At 42.5% G+C, this 26,188-nt stretch overlaps 1 protein-coding gene across 4 annotated transcripts; it reads right to left on the bottom strand.

The window, feature by feature from the left end:
* On the bottom strand, positions 1-24,750 carry kctd17 (potassium channel tetramerization domain containing 17). 4 transcript variants are annotated; one of them, XM_030078112.1, is made up of 7 exons: positions 24,287-24,750; positions 11,768-11,876; positions 11,376-11,467; positions 8,758-8,904; positions 6,871-6,996; positions 6,130-6,262; positions 1-3,762 (listed from the first exon to the last, which is right to left on the bottom strand). In XM_030078112.1, the coding sequence occupies exons 1-6, from the start codon at positions 24,650-24,652 to the stop codon at positions 6,170-6,172; spliced, it is 933 nt and encodes a 310-aa protein (XP_029933972.1). In that variant the 5' UTR covers positions 24,653-24,750; the 3' UTR covers positions 1-3,762; positions 6,130-6,169. The 4 variants fall into 4 exon arrangements, with proteins under 4 accessions (XP_029933972.1, XP_029933974.1, XP_029933973.1 ...); XM_030078114.1 differs by having other exon boundaries at positions 8,806-8,904; XM_030078113.1 differs by having other exon boundaries at positions 8,758-8,901.
* Positions 24,751-26,188: the final 1,438 nt, after the last annotated feature.

Raw genomic sequence — 26,188 nt, 5'->3', positions numbered from 1 at the left:
CATTTTCACATGCCTGCCTATGGCATTTCTTTTATTTTTTCTTTCTTTTTTTTTTTGCTGCTTGAAATCAAGGCACCGAATGATCCATGTCACCAGATACACAAAAATAAACTGACATAAAAATAAAACACGATCCCATCTCTCTACAGCCTCTTCTTAGTAGTGCTTACATCACTGTCTATTCTCTAAAAAAAATCAGATTATCATAAGCAAATGACTTTACCGTCACTATTCTCTAGCTTTGTTTACTGTTCTGATAATCCAGCTTGTACATTAATGTATTGCTAGTATCCTAAAGTCCCAGAATATTTGTTTACGCCTTAGATGGGAGTCATTCTCTCTCTCTCTCTCTCACCCACACACTCCCCATATTGTACCTGCAGCTAATTTCTTTCATTTTTCTAAAATTATCAAACAGTTTCAGAGTTTTAAAAAAAGGTACTAAGCCTTAATCTTAATCCTAGATTGTCTCTCATCCTAACTGATTGCCTATTGCCTCTATAAACAGTCGGAGGACACGGAGTGTGTTTCCATTGTGTTGTTCAGTGGGTTTCCTGCAGGCTGTCAGACACACAGCTGACCAGCAGGGGGCAGCAGCAGCACAGGGCGTGCTGACAGCTGATATAAAAAAAAAAAAAAAAAAAAAAAAAAAAATCCCTTACCAAGACAAACGTGTCAAAGGCAGAAATAATCTCATAGATTGAGAGAAGAGCATAAAATAAAAGGTGCAGCCAGAGAACCACAATTTTTACCTGCTGCCAAGCCGGCTCCTTCTCTTTTTCCTGACGTCACTATAAAACATTGAGAGTAAATGTTGCATTTTGGGGCTTGTTTTCAGAAAGTGTCTGCATGAAAATCATCTCCTTCTCCCTTTCAGCGCCTGCCTCACATGCAGTGTTGTTCTAACAGGTAGGATTAGCCTAACCTGTATGGCTGGGAGGTTTTTTTCTATTATAAGCAAGAGTGGAAAACCTCATAATATCTGCCTTTTTCACTGGATTTCAGTCTGAACACAAAGAAAATCTGTGCCTCTGTGTTCACTGAGCTTCAACTCAACCAACAAGGAAACTTCTGCCATGAAGAAATGTTTGTATGACAAACACAAATCTGATAAATAGACACCAGGTTAATTTCACAGCAGCAGCCAGCTGACCAGGCTGCTGTTTGGCAGCAGAGGCTCACACACCCCCGTCACACGAGCTGAACGCCACCAGGCTGCTTGCATAAGAGCAAATAATAAACAAACAGGCTGCTGGACTCCAAGCTGCCAGACCCACAAACACAAGAGTAAGACTTTTACGGCCCAACAACACAAAATAATGACAAATCCACAGGGGGTCGACAGGGTTATTGATTCGTAGCAGTGATTCAACGATCACTTGGCCAGGTGCTGACATTTCTGGCTCTCAAACTCTCTTTCCAGCCTGGACAGCTCAGGAACAAAAACTCCTCGTCCACTGGAGTTTCACTCCCCTGCAGTGACACATTTTCAGCGACTAAGGCTCAAAAACTTCATGTTCAAACCAGAAAAGCAAATAACACAGTCTTCCTCTCTTCTCCTCATCATTATTATTCTTATGTATTACATCTTTACCAGGCATTTCAGTTGGCTCTCTGATTAGCCATCTTACTGCTCTTTTATGTTAGAAATGTGATTTTGAGTTACCGGCTGCTGTAATTCAAGCAGGTGGGAGACTTTGCTCAGGAGGACACAAATCCTCCTGAGGCTGCCATTCCTACTTGTTGCCTGTAAAGGTTAATAAAGGTCACAGATGAGTTAACGCCCCTTTATAAAGCCTTTTTTGTGATTAAGTGCGCTGCACACAACAGAAAGTCATTAAATCTGCGGCGGTCCTGTCCTCTGTAGGGACAATAAGTTGGGAAATACAACTTAGGACAGGATGTTTTACTGCCTGATGTAACTACACCAACAGACACCCCACTCTTTCTTTTTCACCTTCACCTTCCTCTCCTCACTTTGACACCTCGCCCACACACTCCAGTTCTCTCTTTCTCTCTTTCTCTGGATCCTGTTCAGGGTGACGGACTGAGGCAAGGCTGCTGCTGAACATGCAAGCACCTTAGGGATCACGCGTGTCCCGGCATGAAGCGATGTGGGTGGGTGTGTGTATCTGTGCATGGTCGATTGTGGGGTATGTGTGGGGCAAACTGCAGTGCAGAGTGTGTTTTTGCTTGATACAGTGAGTGTGTGTGTGTGTGTGTGTGCTGGCTGCCCCTTGCTGTCAGCTCGTTGGCGACTGTGTGTCTGAAAGTCTGGCTGCACCCTCACACCCTGTGCAAAGTGACCACCCCCTGACAGGATATGACACACAGCGACACCAGCTGATCGATCACCTTGTCTTTTCTTTATCCAGCTACAATATGGATGCACGGATTATTTCGACGTTCCTCATCTGAAACCGACCTAACCAACAAAATGAGGCGACTCAACAACACGTATTGCTGATTTTCCAGAGCGGTTCTTGGACGGTTTTACGGTTGTGATGGTTATTTAGGACCCGATACCTGCGAGGCCCCGGCATGAGGACAACAAATCAGTTTATATCTGCGTTCACACTGTGAGCAACACGATCAACAAGTCACAGGAAGTGCATTTCCACTCACTTTCTGTGGAGTGACCAGTAAAGAACGCTTATTTAATCTCTGTGTTATAATTATCATATAACTTTTACCTGCAGTTACCTACACTCATCTCCACGGACAGAAACCTGCATTTACTCTGAGAGCGGGGGAAATTAAAAGTGATGTCAGTGTGCGGGTCAGTATGGAAATTAAACACGTTTCATGGGTCTTTATTGGTCAAAATAATATTCTACAAGAAATTACATCTGTTCATGATGTTCCAGCTGCATATGTGACGTGTAAGGACATTTTTAGTGTTATGGCCACCCATGTTTGTCACCACGGCTTTTAATTTTGCAATCAGCCAAACAGCAAATCAGAATCCTGGGCTTCCTTGTCTTCCATTTTGTTTCCAGCTGTCTACCACTTTCACCTAGTTTAATTTTCTAAACTTGGAAAAGGCTAGTGGAATTCATTTTTTTTGGCCTTTTCAACGGCTGCTACGTAATCAGCACTTGGCAGCAACTTCATGAAAATGATGCAACACTATCAAAGGCAATTCCAGAGCAGCAAAAACTTCAGATTTGCCTGTTCCCAACTCTGCAGCTGATGAAACCGGAGTCTGTCACCCTGCTAACAATCAGTCGGAAAAGAGCTGTTGGTCAGTGAAGTTGCTCACACTGTGAACGCAGGCTAACAGAGACGAAAGTAGAATTCAAATTTCCTCTGGGTGGGTTTTCAATTCTTTGTCACATTTGGGTTCAGCACCTTGGTTCGGCCAGCTTTGCTTTGAATCTTTGGTCAGAAGTTACTAAGCTTCACTACCGCCCTTGGCAGAAAAGGTTTATACACCGACACATGAATTTCTAATACCAAACAGTTTTTTTTCTCCCCACACTGATAAAATGAGTTTCACTAAAATGTATTTTTGTACATATTGCTGCAAGTAACTGTGATTTCATATTTTTGTCATTTGGTTATTTTTGAGACTGGCGTTGTTTTTTTTTTGTTTTTTTTTTATCAGTAAACATTTCATAATGCTACAAATCCATTTTGGTGACTGTCCATTGACTCAACACAGAAATACATCATGTACAGGATGTCAAAATAAGACAAAATAAAATAATCTAAAGAAAGTTCTTCTCTTTTCTACATCCGGGACCCATGGATCTGGAAAAGCTGTGGAGATAATGAGAAAAAAAATCACAAATTAGCGAGTGTAGATCCGCAGTAAGAAAAATGATCCAGTTAATTTTAGACTTTCTAAACTCTGTTTTTGGCTGTGATGCTGATGACGATGATGAAAATGGTGACAGAATGAGGGCAAAAGGATTTTACCGACATCAGTGAGGGCTGAGAACATTAACAAAAAAACGTACCACAATGTTTGGATATGCAGTCATTTCTTTAGCACGTCTGCAGCGGCACTGTGTGTTTTAAAAAGGACCGTGGCCCTTTGACATGTGCAAATTAGGTGTGTGTGTGTGTGTGTGTGTGTGTGTGTGTTTGACGTCTGAGATACTGTAGTGTGTGTGTGTACAGAGACTCAGAAGGACAACTTGTAGCACTACTGCTGCACTGAAAGGTCAGGGATATTTCATGTCACAGCATTGATGTAAAGAGAGTCCATGGCGACGCAGGGCTGGATCAATATCTGTAAAGCTGGGTCACTTCACCGCTAGGCCAGCCAGCCAGCCACACACACACACACACACACACACACACACACACACACACACACACACACACACACACACACACACACACACACACACACACACACACACACACACACACACACACACACACACACACACACACACACACACACACACACACACACACTAACTCCCTCACTGTCACGGTGATGACCAGAGCAGGATTTTTTTTCATCTTGTGACCACCTGGCTGAGGAATTTGATTTTTACATCAGAATATTTTTTTAATCTTATCTACTCTAATCACAATATGAAAAAAAATGTTTGAAAGATGAAAGATTGGTGCAGGTTATATATTCTCTATCTTTCCTGGCATTCGCAAGGTTTTAGGTTGTGTTTATTTTATGTTAAGATGGCCTATCATAACAGTGACCTCTACCTTAGAGGTAACTGTTTAAATTTTAAAGATTTCCATCCTGTAAAATCATTTGACATGATTTTAGTAAACTGCCCACGACACGTTCATGCAGCCCTGTGATGCTTTACCCCGCAGGGACAAAACAAGTAAAGATTCAACATGGGCAGGTGTGTTTTTTTCTCTAAGGAGCAGCTCATTGTTGCTCAGGAGATGCTTTTGATTTCAGTGTTCAGCTTTAATTTCACTCTTTTTGTGCACAGAGAAAATTTCCTGCCAGTGATCACACCCACGGCTGAGATTCATTTGGCCAAAAAAGACCAATGCAGGAATTAGAGTGAATGAGTCGATCCTCTCTGTTGCAGCCCCAATCTGTGATCTGAGTATCTGTTGATTTTTTCTAGAGTCAGAGCGATGTGGTGAGTTGTTAATACATCAGACCAGTATTGGCCTTTCATTAAATATCAGATAGATATTATCCAGTCATCAGGTGTGTGAGTGGAGTGGAGACTGCAGTGCAGTGTATACTAGAATACAGATGGATTCCAGTCAATAAAACTGACTGAAGTTGAGTGTGTGTGCCGTCACACAGCCTGTCAGGGCCAAGTCTGGCTGGAAGAAAAGGCTTTGTAACTTGGATGTAAGCAAATCATCTCTGTTATAAATTCCACTCGGGCAACTCACCCCACCCCCTCCTTTTTTTTTCTTTTTTTTTTTTAACGTATCTGCATGATTCATTTGGGTCACATTTTTACATCAGAGAAGCAGGAATTTTCTGATTAATCTGGAAAAATCCCATCCCTGAGTCATTTACAAAAAAAAAAAAAAAAAAAAAAAAATCCAATATGATGTAGGTTCCTCCCTGACCACAGTTACATACAAACAGAACAATGCAGTAAACCCTTTTTTCTTCAAACTGCTCAGTGGTGTTTTTTTTTGTAAATTCCTTAAAATGCACCTAAATGCAGTAATCTGTCCCAGAGTCTCCTCTGCCTTTAAACAGAGGAGGTCCTGAATAACTGCTAAGTCCAAAGAATTTCAGTAATCTGGGTCTGAGTGGAGAGTTTAGTGTCACATGACGGCGTAAGTGCTGTTTCAGAGGTTTTTCCACTCTGGGATTTTTGGCATTGAAAAGACATTGAATACTGTAACAAAACATCTGTTGTGAATGCAAACTTCAGTCTAAAATATCAGTGCCGGTCCTTCATATCGGTAAAACTAATTTTTACATCAAAAAAATTCAACCAAATACACACTTGGACAATTTAGGTTTAGGACTCAATGCAGTGCCATGAAACACCCTGCATCCTTTTTGACACACACGCACACACTCTCACACACACACACACACACACACACACACACACACACACACACACACACACACACACACACACGCACACGCACATACACAAACTAGTCTACTAGATCTACCCACTAGCACATCTATCGCACTCTAGCGCAGTTCCTCACCCATTCCCGCCTCTCTTTGGAACAATGAAACATGATTCTCTCATTCTCTAAGCCACTCATTTGGTGTGGTATCTCTCCCTCCCTCCTCCTCCTCCTCATCCTTCGCTGCTTCCTCCTCCTGCATCTCCGATGCCTTCATGCGGCATGAAGGACGGAGGAGAAAACACAAAAGAAACACGAGACAGAAAACGACAAAAAAATGAACAGGCTGATGAGTGTCAGTGAGTGGCAGAGAGTGAGACTGAAAGATAAATATATATTGAGAGAGACAGACAGATATATCTACATATATCTATAAATGGAGAGAACAACAAAGATCAATAGACTGACAGAAAAAGAGAGACAGGAAAACAGAGAGAGAGAGAGAGAGAGAGAGAGAGAGAGAGAGAGAGAGAGAATAACAGCGTGGGAGGTGTGTGAATGATGGAGTGAATGTTTTTGTGAATGACATTTTGCGAGGCCAAGTGACATTTGGGGTTTTCAGTGGAGAGTGCAGGATCAAAGCACACTCATATCAGCTTCAGTAACAACACACACACACACACACACACACACAGAGAGAGAGAGAGAGGCATAGGCAAGCGCTTGTGCCCCGACAAAACAGAAACACACACACACACACAAAATAAAAAAGGAATCATAGCCACTCACAGCAACACAAAAGAGCAGCGTAAACCTGATGTAGCAGTCTTTATACAGTGTGTGTGTGTGTGTGTGTGTGTGTGTGTGTGTGTGTTTCACCTTGGTTTTGTGGCTCTGCTCAGTGCCCAGGCCAGACCCAGGTGTGTGAAGCTCCTTGGATACGACACACAGGAACTCGGCCTGATCCTCCGTCCCGTAGCTGTACGATGAGCCGATGTTTACCATCTGGAGAGGGCGAGCGACATAGAGACAGCGAGAGAGAGAGAGAGAGAGACAGAGAGAGAGAGACAGAGAGAAAGGGAGAGGGAGAGAGAGAGAATCAGAGAGAGTTAGAGATGGCACCAGTCAACAAGATATAGACTTAGAGAGAGAAAGACAGAAATGGACAGGGAGAGAGAGAGAGAGAGAGAGAGAGAGAGAGAGAGAGAGAGAGAGCGAGAGATCCCGTATCAAAGCGAGGACAGACAGGTTGGTAAGCTCATGCATGGTGGAGGGACCGGGGGGGCGGAGCCTGACGCCACACATCCAGACTCTCGACAAGAAACAGGATCATTTTGACTTAATCGTAGGAACAACAAAACAAAACAAAGACGGCTTTGAGGGCTTAATTATACCCAAAACAGAAAAGTGCAGCATGCATTGGAGCTCGGTGCCAAAGCAGAGAACACGGGAGGGGGGGGGGGGTCAACGTGAACTCGAGGCTACGGCGTCGGGACGCAGCACTGTTCTGACACCTTGAAGCTCTGGGTTGGAGGCAGGGAGCTTCAAGGTGAGGTCTGTGTGTCACTGACGCTCGGGCGGTGGGTGTCGCGGGACGTTTAGCCCTGTTACCGTCGCCGAGACGCAGTTAATTTGTGTCTTTAACTGAACGTTCACACTGAGAGCAACCTGGGGGGTAAGTCGCTGTGCTCTGACTGTGGGTGGTGCAAGATGGCCAAAATGTCTTTAAAACTCATGTATCATCTTTCAGGAGAATCAGATGGTGATGATGAGGCGGTTCTGGGATGTTGTGACAACACTTCTGCTGTCCACACTGATTATAACAAACACATTTTTTATGTTTAAAAATGGTTTTGTTTGACATCACACCTATCATTACTATTCGGTTCAATGAGATGAACATAAATAATGATGAACATTAATAAGATGAACATTAATTTGATTATGTAACATGATTTTGCATACATAAGTCATGTCATGATGTATATGGACATACAAAAAAAAAATCCTGAAATCATGATACTTATTTCAACCAGGTCCTATTGTGTGATTGGCCTGGTGGTTGCACTATGGAGCAGAACTCATGTTACCGGAGGTGAAACAAGTCAGTGTAGAAATCTGATGCTGATGACTAATGGGCAAAAAAGTTGCGTCTTTGCCAACTTTTCTTGGCGATCCAGCTCGTTGAGCATCCGCATATCGATCAAGCCTCCTTGGCCTCTCAGCTTTATAGGAAATGAAGAGAGTCTTGATCATGTTGCTCCCAGTGTGAACACACTTAGTGTCACTACGGAAACCTCTGCAATTCAAAGTCGACCTGATGAATGCTTTGTAGGTATTTTTATTGTCTTTAATATTGATCATAATCCTAACTTCAGCTGCATTGCTGGATTTGAACCCTGTTGTTGGCACTGAACCCTTCATAACAGACGAACACTTTCGTTTTGGAAGTGAAGGACACGAATATCAGCAGTGCACTGTCAGGCTTGAGGTGGCTTTGTGTCTTTATGAATTCAGCAGCATCATGTCTAATTTTTAAGACGAGGGTTTGGTTCTTCCTGGGACATCTGCACTATAAATGTTAACAGCATTCACCGAAGTAAATAAATATAAAAGGAACATGCACGCATCATCTCGCTGAGCGTGGCAGTCCTAAAACCCGGGGGCCTCGGTTTGGGGGTGCAGAAAGCGGGGGTCGGGTCAGGGCCAAGGGGTCAGGCCAAGGGTCAAGATTTAAGGGTCAGCAGCAGCGTGAGTCCAACCCACAGTCCAGAGCAGTCCGGTGCGGGGCTTTCTGCAGGCGCGCACGCTGACCTGCTCAAACTTCCAGCCGTCCGACATGGTGGAGACCATCTGGGTCAGCTCCTCCTCCTGGCACTGCAGCACCCGGTACACGTGCTTGGGGGGCACCTGCTGGCAAAAGAAATGGTGGTGGGGGGGGCAGAGGGTCAGATCATTTCAAGAGAGACAGAGACAAAGAAACATACAGGACAGGGTGCACGGGGTTTATCTAGTTCAATTCAATACTGAAGTTTATAAACATTTAATACTTTCACCAAATGTGCTCTGAAAGCTCAAAGTCCATTTCAGTGTCACCACTAGAGGGCTAAATGTACAGATACAGATGGTATGTGGACCAGAACAGGAAAAAAAGGACTGCCATAAGCACCTTGGCAGCGACAGTGGGGCAGCAGCTAAATTCAAACAGCAGAAAATATGAAACTGTGTCAAACTAGCCACCATATCTTTAAGCCGAAACCCGACCAGCATCAAAACCACTGTGAAAATGTTGCCTCAAAGCCGTCCAGCAGTCAAACCGGGTGACAGCCTGAAGCACAGCGGCTGTTCGGTGACACTCCTCTGATGTTTTATCTTGTTTGCTGTGGTGTCGCCGTATCACATGTTTGGATATTAAACTTTTGGCTTCATGATGTAGAGCTGTGGCCCCTAGCCCTGTCCCACTGAGGTCCAACCGCCTGCAGATTTTTATTGCAACCAAAATCCAAACCATCTGATTTCACCAATGAGTTCCTCCTCTGCAGCCAGTTAAGGAGTGCTAATCAGTGAAAATGTGTATTTTGTGTTTTGTTTGGCTGGAAACAAACAAACAAACAAAAACTAAGAGGGCTACTCTCTGAAAACCCTGTCATCCTGGGAAAACATAGCCATAGAACGTCAAAGTAGTAATATTTCTAAGGTGTCTCTGAGTAAGGCAGTTCCTTTAGAGCTGACTGTGTGTCAAAGTGTGTAACCGTGTGAAAGGTAAAGCAGGGCGTTGCTGATTAAAAGAGCACAGTCAGTCCTCCCTGGATAAATAAAGAGGTTCATTAAAAATGAAAATGAAAAGGAGGATGGGCTTGGTGAAAGGAGTGATCGTAAAGGAGCAAAGAAAAGGTGTTGATGGACTTGGAGAGGGATCCTGAGCGGGTGAAGATGACACACTTGAGACAGAATGAATACATCAGCATACATGAGATGGGGTGTAATAATAATGTACGACAAAGGAGCGTGTGCTTGATTTTGTAGTAGCATTAACACAAAAGGGGCACAAAAAAGGACAATTAAAAGAAAAAAAATAATACAAAGTAAAAAATATAGCTGCAGGTTATCTAGAAAAGAAGCGTTTCTGTTCATATTTGTGCACCATATTTAGCCTGAAGACAATGACAGCAGCGGGTACAGTAGAGAGCAGCATAATGCAAGCAGAGTGGGTGTATGACAGAGAGGGCAGATGGATTATATAAGAGTGAGAGCAGAGGCACAGAAACATGATGTATAGCAGCGCTGCCTTTAGTGAGGCACAGGACGGTGAAATTACTGTATAATACAGAGAAAATGACTCAAGGGGCAGTAATGCAATGCATGTATTACATATCAGTGCTGCAATATTCAGTAAAACGTCTTTGCAATTACTGTGCAGCATTACTACTGCCTGCACGTTTGTGTCTGTGCTGTGAATAATTTCTCTGGTGAACATGGTCACACTGATTTTTCGATTTGCTGACATTCAAGCCACGTACAACTGTCTGCAACACCTGCAATCATATTTTGTTTCACATTTATCAGTTTAATTGTTTGAAAGCACATTTCTATGCCGGAGCTTCTCCAGCCATTGAATAGCTGTGATGGATAAACACGTTTTAAAGAGCCAGCAGCCCTGCAAGAATTTCACGAGTGTTGGTTGTACGCGTTACATGGTGGCTTAAAATCTGCAACGTGACCTGAGTTCGATAAGACCACATCCTGACTGAAGAGTCAAGCCTTATTTTCTGATAGAGACAGCAGGCTTGGATCAGGCTTGATGCAACTGCTCTCAGGTTTAGGTTATGTTTTTTATTTTTGATGTACACAGTGGGGGCTGCAAGCTGTTTCTTTGTTTGTGTACGTGCAGGATCTTGTGTTTGGCTCAGGTTTGGACGACATGTGAACAACAGCTTTTGGCTTAGGGTCAGCCTCAGGCTTTTTCACCCTGAGAAGAGGAAACTTCTGGTGGAAACACTGAGTTAATTTTTTGACATGAAAATGGAAAGAATTTAGGATATTGCCAATCAACACAAAATCTTAGCTTCCTGCAGTTTTGTTGCAAAAAATACTGTTATCAGCCCTCAAAAACCCACACAAATGCTTCAAGAGACTGTGTGTGTACATGTTTGTGCATGCATGTGTGTGTGTGTGTGTGTTTATGTATGTACATGCATTATTTAACTTCTGTTAACTTGGGCTTCTTTACCTGCACACATACAACAGGCTGGATAATTATGAATGTAATTGTTGTGTTGCATTGTCTCATTTACATCAAATCTCTGGCAATTATTGACAACTGCAGTGTGTTTATGTGTGCATGTGTGTGTGCGCTGTGTGTGCGTATACTAGGCTCTCCTTACCTGTGTGGCCTTGGAGTCCCTCTCCACGATCCTCTCCTTTATCAGTTTGATCAGCGGGGTGATGTTGTAGAACTCGGCCTCCTCCAGGACGCCTACCAACATAAAAACAACGTGAAACAACCCAACTGTCCAACGCGCTGCACCGCACAACCACATCCACCAATCAGAGATGACTCTTTCATTTTTACACTCAACACAAAAGAAGAAATACAAACACCACCCCTATAAACAAAGCAATATGGAGGCAGACAATTTGCCATGCAGAGGAGACTATTTCTACTGTCTTCCCCTTATTTCCTGCCCGAAAGACAAAACAATCTCATGCATCCAGGAGGTCCAGCACAACAAACAGAGATTCCCCACAGTGCAGCAGTAGAGCTAAAGCATGAGACCTTCCTCTGCCAGCTCCTTGTTGTACACCAGCTTGCCATGCCGCAGGTAGTTGAGGATAGGACCGAAGTAAGTGGGATCTCTGTCGATCACATAGGCTCCTGTCTCGTCCTGTGAGAGAGGGACAGACAGACAAAGAACAATGTCCATTAGACCAATTACATGTTGTAGCCTAAAGATGCAGTGCGTGTATTTACCTCATCACATGGTTTTATGTTACAGATCCTTTCCTTGTGTTTTCCCAGGGAGGCTTTATATTGACCAAACCAGTGCAATTCAATGGTACATGTCCATTCAGTATTCAACAAAGCTCTGCAGCTCTGCCTAAAAGGTGCTCGGTGTGATATTTTGTGTTTCCCAGATTTCCCATAAACTTTGTTGCTTCCTGTTAGAAAAGAGGATGCTGTTAAGTCAAACAGTTCCTGTTTTGCCCCACGCAGCAGTCCTGCAGACTTCCCCAAAATCCAACCTGGTGGCACACACAGGGAGCCCACTCAATGTCAATAGTATCATTTCCATGATATTGCATGACTAAAATGTTTTTATATAAACCTTAATGCCTATATAAACGCAATACTTTCTTTGAGAATTTTTTTTTAAAAACGTGAGTCACATAAATCTCATCAAATTCTGTTGTTCTGTTTAATTTTGCTGGGGAATCCAACAATAATCAGCAATGTGAACACAATGGAAAATAAATAGTATGTCTAGTGAATAACTAGTTACTGATTTTTTTTTTTTTTTTTTTTTTAATGGAGGCTGACCAAATTCCATGACTTTCTCTACATGGAACAACAAGAAAATTCAAACAAACAGAATTCCATGACTTTCCAGGAATTCCTTCACCTGTGGGATACCTGTACACAGTAAACATGAATATCCAAATTTTTTTTTTTATTGACGTGAAAATGCAACACAAACCACCATTATATAGATTCAAGTCTTAGCCTTAATTTATCCATGTGAAGTTGACTGAAGCATTATGTTTTTTTTTAGTTGAGATTTATTCACACATGGGAGCTGCCCAGTAAAACCACTAACCCTAACCCTCTACTGTCAGGCACAGTGGAAGTAGTTAAAGACAGCTGGGACTCAAACCAGTGACCTTCTAGTCACAAGCTGACTTCTCCCACCTCCAGGCCACCTCTGCAAACTCTGCCAGGCTGTTATGTAACGACCAGGGACCCCCTCCCCCCTCCTCTTGCTCATGATGATCGCTCAGAGCAGAGTCCCCTTTTAGTCCCGAATGCACAAAAGACAGCCAGTGTTGGAGAAAACCATGAAACGCACATATAGACCTTTAAGAGATTCAAACACAGAGAGAGAGAGAGAGAGAGTGGGGCAGCTGTGAATGGTATGAAAGAGGATCTTTAAAGAACACTGGTCACATCTGGTGATTGTGTGTTATTAGCACATGGTTCAGCGACTTACTGCAGAGAGAGCACATAAGACACAGGGACAGACGGGCAGAAAGAGACGGGCTGAAGCATGTTGTACTGGCATGGTGGAGGAAGACAGAAAAAAAATGAAAGCTAAGAAAGAAAAAAAAGCAAGAACTTACTAGTCACTATCACAAATTTACCAAAAACTACATTTATAGTATCAAACTTGAAGCCTCACTAGTCAAGATTTTCATGCAATAAACACGTTTTTTGTGAGCCCTCGAGTTTTTATTTTTTTGTTTCCTTAGGAGGTCTAATAGGGAGTCCTCAGAGAAAGGAGGAATCGTTTCGTTGTATTGTAATTTAATTCACAAGAAACTGTCACAATACAAAAACTGCATGCATCATTATTTTATCAATATGTTTTAATCTCATGCCCATTTTTGGCTTGTGGCTGGTATTAATTTCAAATCTTAGTTTGGCCTGGAGGAGAAGGAGAAGGAGAAAGATAGAAAAGAACAAGAGAAAGACACTCACACACACTACCTGCTCTGTTCACATGGCCGCTTCTTTTCATGGCTGTTTCTGGACCTGCAACGGGCCAAGAGCAGCCTACAGCTTTATCACTCAATATTTTCATCGCTTAATCAGGCCCTTGTGTACACACACACACACACATTATCCTTAACTACCTATCCTACCTATCCTTTCCTTAACTTTAAATCAGAAGCCCGTTCTCCAGTAAGATAAACACAGGTACAAAAAAAAAAAAAAGTAGTTGGTGATGTACTTTGCATTCCTGGGATGTTGCCTGCTTTGTATATTTCTCTTATTCCTGTAACTGGTCAAACACAGGAACACATGACATCATGCACAGCTACAATGATGCTTAATAGCATAAACATTTTTCAGCTATCTAAAAGATAAGGAGAAACCATCCTGTTTTGGCACCAGTCAAAATCAAAGAGCATGTTTCTTTTCAGACTCATTTTAAACTGGCGTTCAACTATCATACAGGAAGGGCACACAGAGGGTGATTTCTCCACCAGAGGAGCGGCAGATAGACCAGAATGTAATGCAGCAACAAGTCATGCTGTGTTTTGTGTGAGCACCGTGAGTCTTCATTTTTTGTAGACTGAGAAAACTTGCTCTCTTGCCATTACTAACACTCTTGCTCTCCTCCTACGCATAAAACCCAGCTGGATGCAACAAAGTCAGGCATGTTCTCCTGTTCTGGGAAATGCAGGAAATCACTAAATCACGAGGCAGGTTTAGGGAAAGTGGGTCACACTAAAAAACGTAAATTACCACACTTCGTAATAAGACTTATTCTACTCTTAACCCCAAGTCCTAACTGTTAAACTTCAAAGAAGTGAGGAGTGTCCTCAAAATGTCCTGACTTGGAGGATGTTCTTTATCTTTTTCTCTGTTTGAGCACATTTCATCCTTATAAGTATAGAAATGCAGGCAAACACACGCACACACACACACACACACACACACACACACACACACACACACACACACACACACACACACACACACACACCAATTTGGAGGGTGAACATGGGTGGTCTCTTTACCATCTACTATCCAGAAAGTAATGAAATGACAGAGAAAAAAAATAATTAAGTACTGAAGAAGCCTCAAGGAGGATGGACCTCAATGCCTGTTCTGCTTTGAATATAATGAGAAAATTGATTGAAGAACATGAGAGGGCAGTGGAACGGGAGTGGTGAGAAGAGAGAGAGAGAGAGAGGGAGAGAGAGAGACCGAAAAATGCAGAGGAAAATGGAAAAAAGGCTAAATTTGTTTTGTGGAAGGTGGGATGACAAGAGAAGGGAGAGGGGATGGACAGTGAAAGATATCCACAGGTATCCGTCTGTGTGAGTGTGTGCAAGAGATACTGAAGGACAAGGACACACACACACACACACAGACGTCTGGATGGAGACCACAAGGCACTCTGCAGAATGGATATGAGGCTGGAAGAAGGATCAATTAGAGGAGAGACAGGCAGACAGACAGGCGGGGTGATAGAAAGAACAACAGAGGACAGAAGAGTAAGCAGCAAAAGAAAAGGCAGGGGAAAATGGTGTGACATGTAACCTCCAACAAGAAAACGGGGGGGAAAGATGCATCTCCTCACAACATACATATATATATATCTAAAAACTGAAAAAAATCCCATTTGGAGTTCACACACGCAGAGACAGAGAGAGGGAGGATGGATATATGACATAGACATGAGGACCAAGAGAGTGAAAGCAGCTTATACAGAGAAGCACAGAGCGATTGGAGTACTAAAGCAACAGTGGAAGGGCTGTGACTGCAGTAGACACATGCACACGCACACACACACACACACACACACACACACACACACACACATATACACACAGACACTCACACACATTCACCGTGACCAAAACGAGCGGAGCTGCAATGGAGGAGGACGGACCGACACGCCGTCAACGTGACTTGACTTGACAGTGGAGGCATAACAACAGCAGGGAACAGCTTCTTCTCAGTCAGAGTCTCTGTCTCTCTCTCTCTCTCTCTCTCTCTCTCTCTCTCTCTCTTACACGCACATATACATACACACAATGCACATGTATGTGCAGTGTTATTGTGGAGCTGGTTGATATATTGATATTATATCGAGACTAAGACTGAGACCACATATCGCCTTGGATTTTGGATGCTGTACTACGGTGTTGTCTTTTCCTGGTTTTCGAACAGCCCTAGTTTACTGAGGAAAAAAGATTATGCAATTTTTTCTACTTCCTTCTTTTACAGTGCTAAAAAATGTTCAAAAACAACAGGGCAAGAGAAAAATGAGACATAACCTTGCAGGATTTGCTCAGTTTGAATATAACTTTTCAAATGTAAAATGTAATTTCTATTCAGCACAGGAGCTTCATAACAACCAATATAGCGGAGATACTGCAATGTGCATGTGCAGATTTCTGCCCTGTAAGAAAAACTGCAGCCTCAAGAACCTGCAGGGGTCAATATCTGGATTTGAGTATTTCCTTCTCATGAACTGAGCATCTGTATTGTTCAGCTGTTAAAACACAGACATGGACTCTGGTTGGTGAGTTAATGGTTTACCAAGCATTTGTTCAAGGAAATGGGATGAGGCTCTGCAGCAGCTCCCTGCAGGAGAGGTGAGCACATCCCAGGGGATATCACCAATAGCCAAACAAAAGCCCTGTTCACCCCTTAAAACACACACACACACACACACACACACACACACACACACACACACACACACACACACACACACACACACATACACCTGCCCACATGTGCTTGCTTGCTCTAGCATGTGTGCACCCGCCCCCATGCATACACACACACCAACACATTTGGCTTGTTTCAGATTTCAGATCTGACGGGAGGAATGAGCCGTGAGAAAAATCTGGATCAGAGTGTGTGATTTATAATTAGGCATTAGCCTGATTTTTCATGCGCAGTGCCGCAGATGGTCTTGCTGAGCCGCTGACATTTTTGATGTAGGAGGCGGCTTGGTGGCTCCAGATTGATTCCCACTTTATGAGCTGTTGGTCCTCGCAGGACAATCCTGCTCCAAAAATGAAACACGATGAAAACAGTAAAAAGACGCCGAGGACGGGCTCACAGCAGCGCTCTGAAGATACACCAGATTTTGAGAAGCTCCTGAAGAGGAAAATTTGGAAAATTTTCAGTGCCGCTATTGAGTGCAATTCCAATATTTTCTCAAGATTAGTCTCATCTTGGCTTCTTACTTCTTAACTTCTCAAACAGCACCGACCTAGCAACCGCAGAGTAAACAAGCACAAAAGGGAGATTTTCCTCCCTAGCTGCAGCCGTAATACTTTCACCTATAAAACAGATTAACACAAACCTTTAGGGGGGCTATATTTAATTGGAGAAATAAGCTGTGGCAATGAATATTGATCACTTTGCCCAAAGCCCTCTATAGCATATCTGTCTGTTGTGCCTGCTTCTTTCCATGAAAGACAGCCTACTTAAAATGTGGCATACAGCAGATCCAGCTGTTTCCAACAAGCTTTTCACTGCAACCATTTTCACCAAAATTGAGGATTTCACTACAGTCGAGAGCAAAAATTAAAAATTCAGATGGCTTTGCTTTCAAGAATTCCATTTATTTGTAAATCTTTGCTAGGGAAGTTTACTAAGAAGATATTTAAGAGAAGTCTGGTGCACACAGGAGGTGATGCTGTTTGAGTACAAAAATGACAACAGAAGATTGGAATAAATATAGGATGGTAGAAGAAGATACTATTGCAAAAGTTGAAAACACCAAAAGAATGACCACTTACAGCCCCAACCAAGACAAACAAAAACTTGGTAAATTATCACATTAGGTGGTGTGATTTTGTTTCCTTAAGGTTGTGTAAGTCCAGCCCTTGGATTAACAAAAAGGCCTCTCAGGGAAGTTCAAACTTGTGTAAACAGACACGCAACTTGTAGGTAAAGTAAGGTGAGCTCACACAGCTCCTTATTGTTTGCCTGGATAAAAATCTTGGCTTGAGCAGCCGTCCTCATCACTCATATTAGATATTTCATGGCACGGTGAGGAGATAGAACGAGTTTGGGCAAGTGGTGGAATTCACACTGACTAAGCACGACAGGGAAAACAGAGTCGTCCCGTGGTAGAGTCCAAAACAAAACACAGACAACAAGCAGACAACCTGAATCAGAGCATCAGGCCTTTTTAAAATTCAGCGGGCCTCACCTGCACGATCCCCGAGGCGTTTAATACGAGTCAAACCTGCGCTATCACCAAATCTGCAGTAATGCGATCATGTTGTTATCGTCTGGGCCGTGCTGCCCTGCTATGTCTATGCGACTCAGATCATCTAGGTGTCTTAGCTTGGTAATATAATTGGCTTGGGACGGCGTGAGGTCAGCTTGGGCTGCATTAGCAGCACAGAGCCCCGGGTTAGGGAGGGGGTGAGGGGCTTTAGGGGGGGTCAAGGTGCCAGACTGAAGGACAGTAATCTTATTAAAGCAGTCATACATAGCCAGACAGCATGTGTGTGTGTGTGTGTGTGTATTCAAAACATGCAGCCAACGGCCCCTCAGTGGACCCATGCCAGCAGATTACGAGTGATAAAATCAGCTTCTCTCCTGAGTGAGAGGAAAGAAAACACGCAGCACTTCTCGTTCCCTCTCTAGGTAATTCAGCTGCAAGTCAAAAATAACTGAGACGCACATGAGCAGAGCCTGGTTTCATCCAAGTGCCTGCTGGGTAAGACGCTGTTTTGAGGATGCAAATGTGTCAGGATGGCGAGCGAGAGCTGTCAGAGATACTTCACTCTTAATACACCTACTCACAACATTTTCCCATTTCGCACTTCTCCAGGCCTAATTTTGTGACCACATTTGAAGGCGGTGGGTGTTTGATATAATGTGCTCGCCACAACTAGGCCAAATCCAATACAGCCGAAAAGCAGTCCACACAACAAAAATCACAGTACATGAAAAGGCACTAGGTGTAACAAAATGTGTATTTTTCTGAGCTTCAGAACTGTATTTGTTATTCTTTCCCACCCTTTTAAATATAATTTCCAATTGTTTAAAGACCTGGAAATAATCAAATTCATTTTTTTTTATTTTATTTTCCAGAATTGATGAGAAGCCTGACAGGACTGCCCAGTATGGACACAAAAATCACACTGCCATTTTTTTGTGTTTGCAATTTGTGTATTTATTTATGTATGACTTGTATATTTATGTGTTTGTGTTCTACTTGCTGCACAACCAATTGCCCTACGGGGACACAATAAAGTTGAAGTTGAAGCTGAAGTGCATACGGGCTGTTTTAATGCAATTTGTTTTTCACATTTCCACATTGTAAGTAGGCTGTCTTTCATGGAAAGAAGCAGGCACAATAGACAGATATGCCACAGAGGGCTTTGGGCAAAAGTGATCAGTATTCATTGCCACAGCTTATTTCTACACTTAAATATAGCCCCCCTAAAGGTTTGGGGAAGAGAAATGTCTGAAATGCCATTTTCTCTGAAGAAAAAAAAAAGTCTCCTTTTGGAAACTGCAAAAGTCATGAATGTTTATTTTATTAACTGTGCAGCCTTACTAATTATCTGCTGTATGCACCCATGCCTGTGTGCATCACAGCTGTTAAGCGCAGTGGGTATCACTGATTCAAACAAACAAACAAACAAACAAGCCTGGGTCCATGTGCATGAGAAAAACTATATTTCAGTCTCTTTCTAAGTGAGCCTGCAGTTTAAATACAGTGTTTCTTGTGACTTGCAACAAAATGAATCTGCCGCCCTGCTGAACTGTCTAATCCGACCACATTTATCACTTGCATGCAGTTTCTTCCTCGACCTACGTGCTCTGCAGGTATCCGGGGCGACAGCAGCCTCATACATATTTACTCAGTTAAGTCCTTAATCTTCCTGTGACCTACCTTCAGGTCAAGGCTTTGAACATCAGAATCATTTTATTTTCCATGTGCAAAAGATGTACAGGAATTTGTCTTGTCGTGCCATGGAGGAAGGAACATTTCAGTGAGTAAGTGACATAAGTACACCTTGGTAACATGACACAGAGATAACAGGACCTGGAAGTGACAGCTAATGACGGTATCACTACATATCTACCTATCTATAATGTTGTACACCCCTCATGATAACCTGTAACATGTCTGAGGTTTTATTTTTGTTGTCTCTAATAGGAGAGTACTTGCCTTTCTAAAAGGATATTCTACAGTGCATGTTGTTAGTTTGGTGACGTTCGTGTTTGAACTTCATTTGGATGATCACATGACGCCCTTGTGAAACCAATTAAAGCAAACTACATCTATCCACCCCCAAGGAGGCCCAGCTCAGGGGTGTATAAACACAGTCTGACAGTGTTCTTTGGCAGGAAATGTTTCCCAGGACTTGTACATCATGTCAGGTATCTGCATTTTTTTGGAAAGAGCTGTTGCTGTTGAGTTTTTAAAATGTGAATTTTTGATAGTTTGAGCTCCACAAAACAAAACAAACACCCATCCAGCCCCAGTGTATTGGGGTGAGAGGAGACAGACTGGACACCTCACCAAATCACACAGAAATAGCATGGACAGACTACACTGAGGGTAAATGGGGACATTTTATTTTCATTGAACTGGTCCTTTAAATATGTTCAAAACTACAAACAATAAGGCTATTTTTGACATTCTGGAGTGAGGTTTTCACCAAGCAACAAAACCTGATATATTTATAGTGTCTTATGTTATCCTGTTTGATTTTTATGTTGATCATGGGGTTTGTGGAACAATAATCTGACGCCAGTTAATGTAACTCTCCATAATTTAAAATGTGAATCGCAGAGAGCCTTGTCTTTCTTTCCTCATCCATTTCCATCTTTGCCGCTCAGCTACTCATCACTGAGGTGTTTCTGCACTGCAACTGCCATGTATCATCTGTCAATCAAACATTGTGGGCAGTGTCATGACTTCGTCCTTGAATTCTGTGTTGATGAAGTTTTGTCTCACCGAAATATCGAGTAAGAAAGATAACAGAAGAGTCAATACAATTATTCAAAAATGAAAATAATCGATAGTTGGCAAATGTCAAGGCTTTCATGAACTGGATATGGACTGAATCACTATTGCAGTATGTCAACTAGTGGAGCAAAATGGACATTTATTTATATGAAAATGTCGCAGTTTACTACCTCAGCACCTCACGCTGAATTAGATGGCATGCGGCCTGAGGAGCCTGACAAACAGCAGCTCTGCTCCTTCACTATCTTGTTCGCAAGTCACGATTCAGGGGGAAAAGAGGACTCCAACGACTGTGTTGCAACTCTATCCCTGTTAATCAGAGCAGTGAATTAAAAAAAAAAAAAAAAAAAAGACAACAGCGGCGTGATACAGCAACAAACACCAGCTACAAGTCTCTCTCCCTCTCTCAAGTGTTCAAGTGTTTGTGATGGAGAGCAGATGTAAAAAGAGCAGCAGAGAGAAAGGATGAACGTGCGACAGGCATTCAGAGTGAGTCAGTGACTGAGAGGGAAAGAGGCAAGAGAGAAAGAGAGAGAGAGAGAGAGAGAAAGAGGGAGAGAGAGGATGGCAGGACAAGGGAGTGATAGCAGAGAAGTGTTAGGAGGTGAAGGCAGGATTTAGGGAGAAGACAGGGACACAGTGAGGATGAAAGACAAAGCAAGAAGAGGGTGATGGAGAGCTGTGTGTGTGTGTGTGTGTGTGTGTGTGTGTGTGTGTGTGTGTGTGTGTCTTTAGGCAGTGCAGCGGCAGCTCCTGTTAGGTCATAGCTGAAGGTCACATGGGAATATTCTCTTCACTGTGCCTCGTGCTGCAGTGAGGGAATATCACTGCTGTTGTATGAAAGCCCCGTAAATCCAATCTTGGTGATTTTCAGTTTTTTTTTTTTTTTTGCTGTGGCTGAGGGATTACACACACTCCTCCACAGGGTAGGAAAAATCCACCAAACCTCTGGTTTAGAGACGTGTTCAAAAATTCCATTAGAAAACCTCAAGCTGCTATTCTTGAAAGGTGGTACTTTGGAGATGTGAGGTGTTCGCCCAAAAACAAACCAGTTTACTGTAGACTCATGCCTACAGGGAAGTAGAGCCTTTACTTTGATTTTCTGATTAATTTGAACGATCTGATACTGATTCTTAGTGATGCCCCATGCAAATCTGCTGAGGATCAAATGAAGACTCAACTAATGACAAATGCGGAATAAGCAAATAATCTGATGGAGTCTCACATATAAATTAACTGTTTATTTACACGATTTTTGTTGATTGAGTCTAAACAGTCCTCACTACAACCGTGCCGTCAAAATTTTGTACAGTGTACCTTTAAATTCCCCAAATGCCCTCTTCTCCGAGGATGTGTGAAGAGTTTTGCTAAATGTTATTTGTAGATGTTATCTGCTCAAGTATGAGCCTATGGAAACTCAGTTTACCAAAGTACGTTTTGATCTAGTGCAACACGATTAGTCGATTAGTAAATCAACAGGAAATTAATCGATTACACTTCTGATAATCGATTATTCGTTATAGCAATTTATCAACAAACTGCGAAGAGCTGCTAGTTGCAGCTTCACAAATGCTAAAGTCAGTTTGCTTTTCTCCATTTCATATTATAAAATGAATAATTTGGGTTTTTTTTTGGTGATGATCAGAGTAATGAGTCAATTTTAAATGATCGCTTTCAGCTTGGGGAAACTTGTCAAGGGGATTTGTTGTTATTTCAACACTGCATAGGCAAAATGATTAGTCAAGTAATCAAAAAAATACTCGATAGATTAATGGACAATGAAAATAGTTGCAGCTCTTTTTCACATGAATCAGCGTATAAAGGCAGGATCTTCCACCCTGAGGTAAGCGCCAACAAGCCTGAGGGCAGATATCTTGGTGCATTTTGGATGTGAAAACCATGACTGTAAAGGTGAGCTGGACAAAAACAAAGTCATGTGTGAGCAGCAAAACTGGTCTTGTAACAGAAATGTCCTTTACTGAATGGAAACTGAATCGAAATCAGTATTGAATCAAATCAGGACCTTTTGGACTGAGATTAAATGAGAAAGTCAGTGCCAATGCCCAGCTCTACTGGAAAGACCCCCCCTCTCTCTCATCAAAAGGCTGCAGCATAATAGAAAATTAAATGATTTATGAGTCTTGCAAGCCTCTTACAGCGCATTCAGTCTGCACGTGAATAAGAGATGCACAGCACATCTCTTTCCCTCCCTCTTTCTCTCTCTCCATATGATGCCAGCTGTACAGCTCCTGACGGTGCAGCTCCCTGCAGAAGAGGCAGCACGTGTTCGTCCGTCTGACTGGAGCTACATTCACACCACAAATTGATGCTGAGAGTGAGAGAGAGGGAGTGAGTTTGACTCCATGCCAAGAGCTGCACACAAATCAGCCGATCCCTTTTGGTCAGGTTAGGGCAATTCCACTTTTTGCTCTGCAGCTACAGGCATGCATTGCCTTGTAAAAAAAAAAAAGAGGGATAGGGTGCAAATGTCGTAGCAAAAACTGTAATTCCCTGTAGCATTATTGCGATCACCTAGGAGATAAAAACAACATAAGGCACAACAAGGTCACTGTAAACTCACTGGTTCAGTACCACGCATACACACTGAAAGTCTCCAGGAGAAAATTATAGTGAGCCTTTTTTTTTTTGGTCTGTTTTGTCATAAAATAACACAGACAGAGGGTTTCATTTCATGCTCAGCGCTGCACCCAATTACAGCCAATCCCTTTTGGTCAGGTGAGAGCAATTTTACAGACATGGCAGTGCACTTTCTGGATAAAAAGAAGCAGTACAACATTTCCACACACATCATAGCAAAACTTCAGGTCCCTATAGATAGAAAAGTGGTGCCATGTAGGAGATTAAAAAAATGACAAAATGCCCAAGATGTTCACAATAAGGTCACTGTTAACTCACTAGTAAGTGCCACAGACACATTTCAAATCCTCATAGAAATATTACAACAATTTCTCATCGGTTTTGGTTGTTTTTTTCCCCCCCAAGTGATAACGCACAATCCATCAGGTAAAACATGCAAAACATGTGCACCTCCTCCTGAACAAGGTTACAGTAACTATAATGCATTGCAGCAGAAATACCGCACTATAATCCACAAGTCCCTGCAGAATCATTATTCCACAGTGTTACCATAGGATTAAAAATACCAGAATACTCCTTTTGGACCTACCTGTGGAAAAATTGCCACAGTAAGACATTGTAGAGGGCTACAGTGCGAAACTACGGGAGCTTTATAGTGTTACTATAGCACAAGTGATGCAGTAATGTTCATATTGTAAAATGAGGTCACTGTAAACACACCATTGAGTATTGAGTACCAAACACACACACACACACACACACACACACACACACACACACACACACACACACACACACACAAAGGAACATCATTATTAGAGTAATAGCAGACAGACTGACATGATGTCCATAATAACGTCAATAACGACTCCAAGCTGAGTCCCGCACACGCATTCAAAGTCACTACAGGAATATTATAGGATTATTACAGGAATACCGGAGTGATTTTCACCAGTTTGTGAATAAAACAGAGCTTACGGAGGTTGTGTGTCGGTGCTGACCGGACTCACCGTGTCTGAGTGCAGGTCCTGTTGCTGGCAGAGCCGGTAGAGGAACGAAGTTTGCTCTTTGAGGAGGGTTTGCCGCGTCGTGAGGAACACCGTGCCGCCGACGTTCAGCCGGACCCACTTGCCGTTGTTCCCCCCGGCGGGGTTGATGACAGAGCCGTTACCGAGGCTCTGCGTCGCCGTCCCGCCGGGTTCCGTCGGACTGGCGGCGGCCGTGGTCGCACTCTCGCCCGCCTCGCTGTCTTTGTTGTTATTGTTGTTGTTGTTATTGTTGTTGTTGTTGCTGCTGCTGCTGCTGCTGCCGTGGCGCGTCGACAGCGCGGCGACGTCGACATCCGCCGGTTTCCGTTGGTCGTCCGTTGTTGCCATTTGGGAAGCAGCCGGTGGAGCCGAGCGAGGTCGTCCGTGCCCGCGTCCGCTGCCGCCTCGGCTTCCTCTCCGACCGCCCGTGCACCGACCCGCCTGGCTCCGCCCACCAGCCTCGCGTCATCACAGCCCGGCAGCGTCAAGCCAAAATAAAACACCCGCTCGCATTTTCAAAATAAAAGCCTTACTAACACACAGGAGCGGCAATTTACCTCTGCAACTATCACTCACAAAAACTCAGATTTTCAGAAAAGTGATGCACTATGACCATTTGACTATTTGATCATCAAATTTTTCTTCTCCTCTTTTAACATTTTGTTGTTTGTGTGTATTTGTTTTGCAATTCATAAATTATTGAAGCATTGGTCACAAGACAAATTTTCATGTGTTTGGACCGATAAAGTACAGTTTAGTTCTTATGATTTTTAATTAAAAGACCTCGAATATACCCTCAAATAACCTATATTAGTTTAATACTATTTAAGATGCTATTATTTTTAATGTGGGTTGCCAGAATAGAAAGGTGGGTAAATTCTAATAAGCAAAGAAACATGTGAGTAAAGGAAGTTTAGGTGATTTACTGGCCGTTTCATTCCTGCAAAGCACCAGTGCTGAAGTGAGGAATCAATACAGTGACTGTTATTTGATAAAATATTCTTCCTAAAATACCCGACATCAGAACGTAAACTATTTTTTAAATATTTATTGTAAAATAATTCTACTCTATAGTAGCGACTACTTTTTTCCTGCGAAAACTACAATGCTTTCATTTTTAAAGTAAAACTCACAAAACTTCCGGTCTTACTCTTGTTCTCTTCGGTGCGCTTGACGCTTTTTCAAAGAACCGGATCTTGTAGTTTTCTTGCAGCCCACAAATACCTCAATACACACACACACACACACACACACACACACACACACATACACACATACACACAGAATAAAGACAGAACATCTGCAGGCCTGTAAAGTCTATAAAGAAATTTATTGATGTTAATATTTTCATTGAATAATTTCAGTGAAATCCTCTCGTGTAACCCTGCGTGAACCTGAGTGAACATTGCATAGGATTGCTATATATATATATATATATATATATATAAAAGAAATTAAATGGCATTAATCACTTGAAAAATATACTTAAACTCAGTCTTGTTTCCCTGATTTTGAACATGAGTCATTGTGAACAGAACATTAAACTTTACACAGTGTGTCCAAACGGCACTGATTAGGCCTGTAATCTCCATGGTAATTCAGTCTAGTGCTGTAATCCTGCCTCTCTGTATGCTGTTAAGGGATAATTGAGTTAAATGGATTATGAAATCAATGCAGGACTGATTACAACAAGGGCAGTGATGGCTATGCCAAGTGGCTGCCACTTAAAGTAGGCAAAGGTATGAATTACTTTACGGCCAGTTAATACACCCTGTAATAATATGTTAAACAACTCGCCAGCTGCCTTATATTGGTATTTAATCAGTTCAGAGATACATTATCACTTTAATAATGTTAATAACCTTGGCTATGGAATTTACATTT

Source organism: Myripristis murdjan, chromosome 19, assembly GCF_902150065.1.
Source record: "Myripristis murdjan chromosome 19, fMyrMur1.1, whole genome shotgun sequence".
Taxonomy (NCBI): Eukaryota; Metazoa; Chordata; class Actinopteri; order Holocentriformes; family Holocentridae; genus Myripristis; species Myripristis murdjan.
Note: the sequence above shows the minus strand (reverse complement) of the source record. Positions and strands in the feature narration are given on the sequence as shown.

Excerpts from the sequence above, each read along its gene's own strand:
- kctd17 (XM_030078112.1), bottom strand. The coding sequence starts at position 24,652 with ATGGCAACAACGGACGACCAACGGAAACCGGCGGATGTCGACGTCGCC. Across the intron at positions 11,877-24,286 it reads AGGACCTGCACTCAGACACG|GACGAGACAGGAGCCTATGT; the intron begins GTGAGTCCGGTC and ends CCTCTCTCACAG. Across the intron at positions 11,468-11,767 it reads CAAGGAGCTGGCAGAGGAAG|GCGTCCTGGAGGAGGCCGAG; the intron begins GTCTCATGCTTT and ends TTATGTTGGTAG.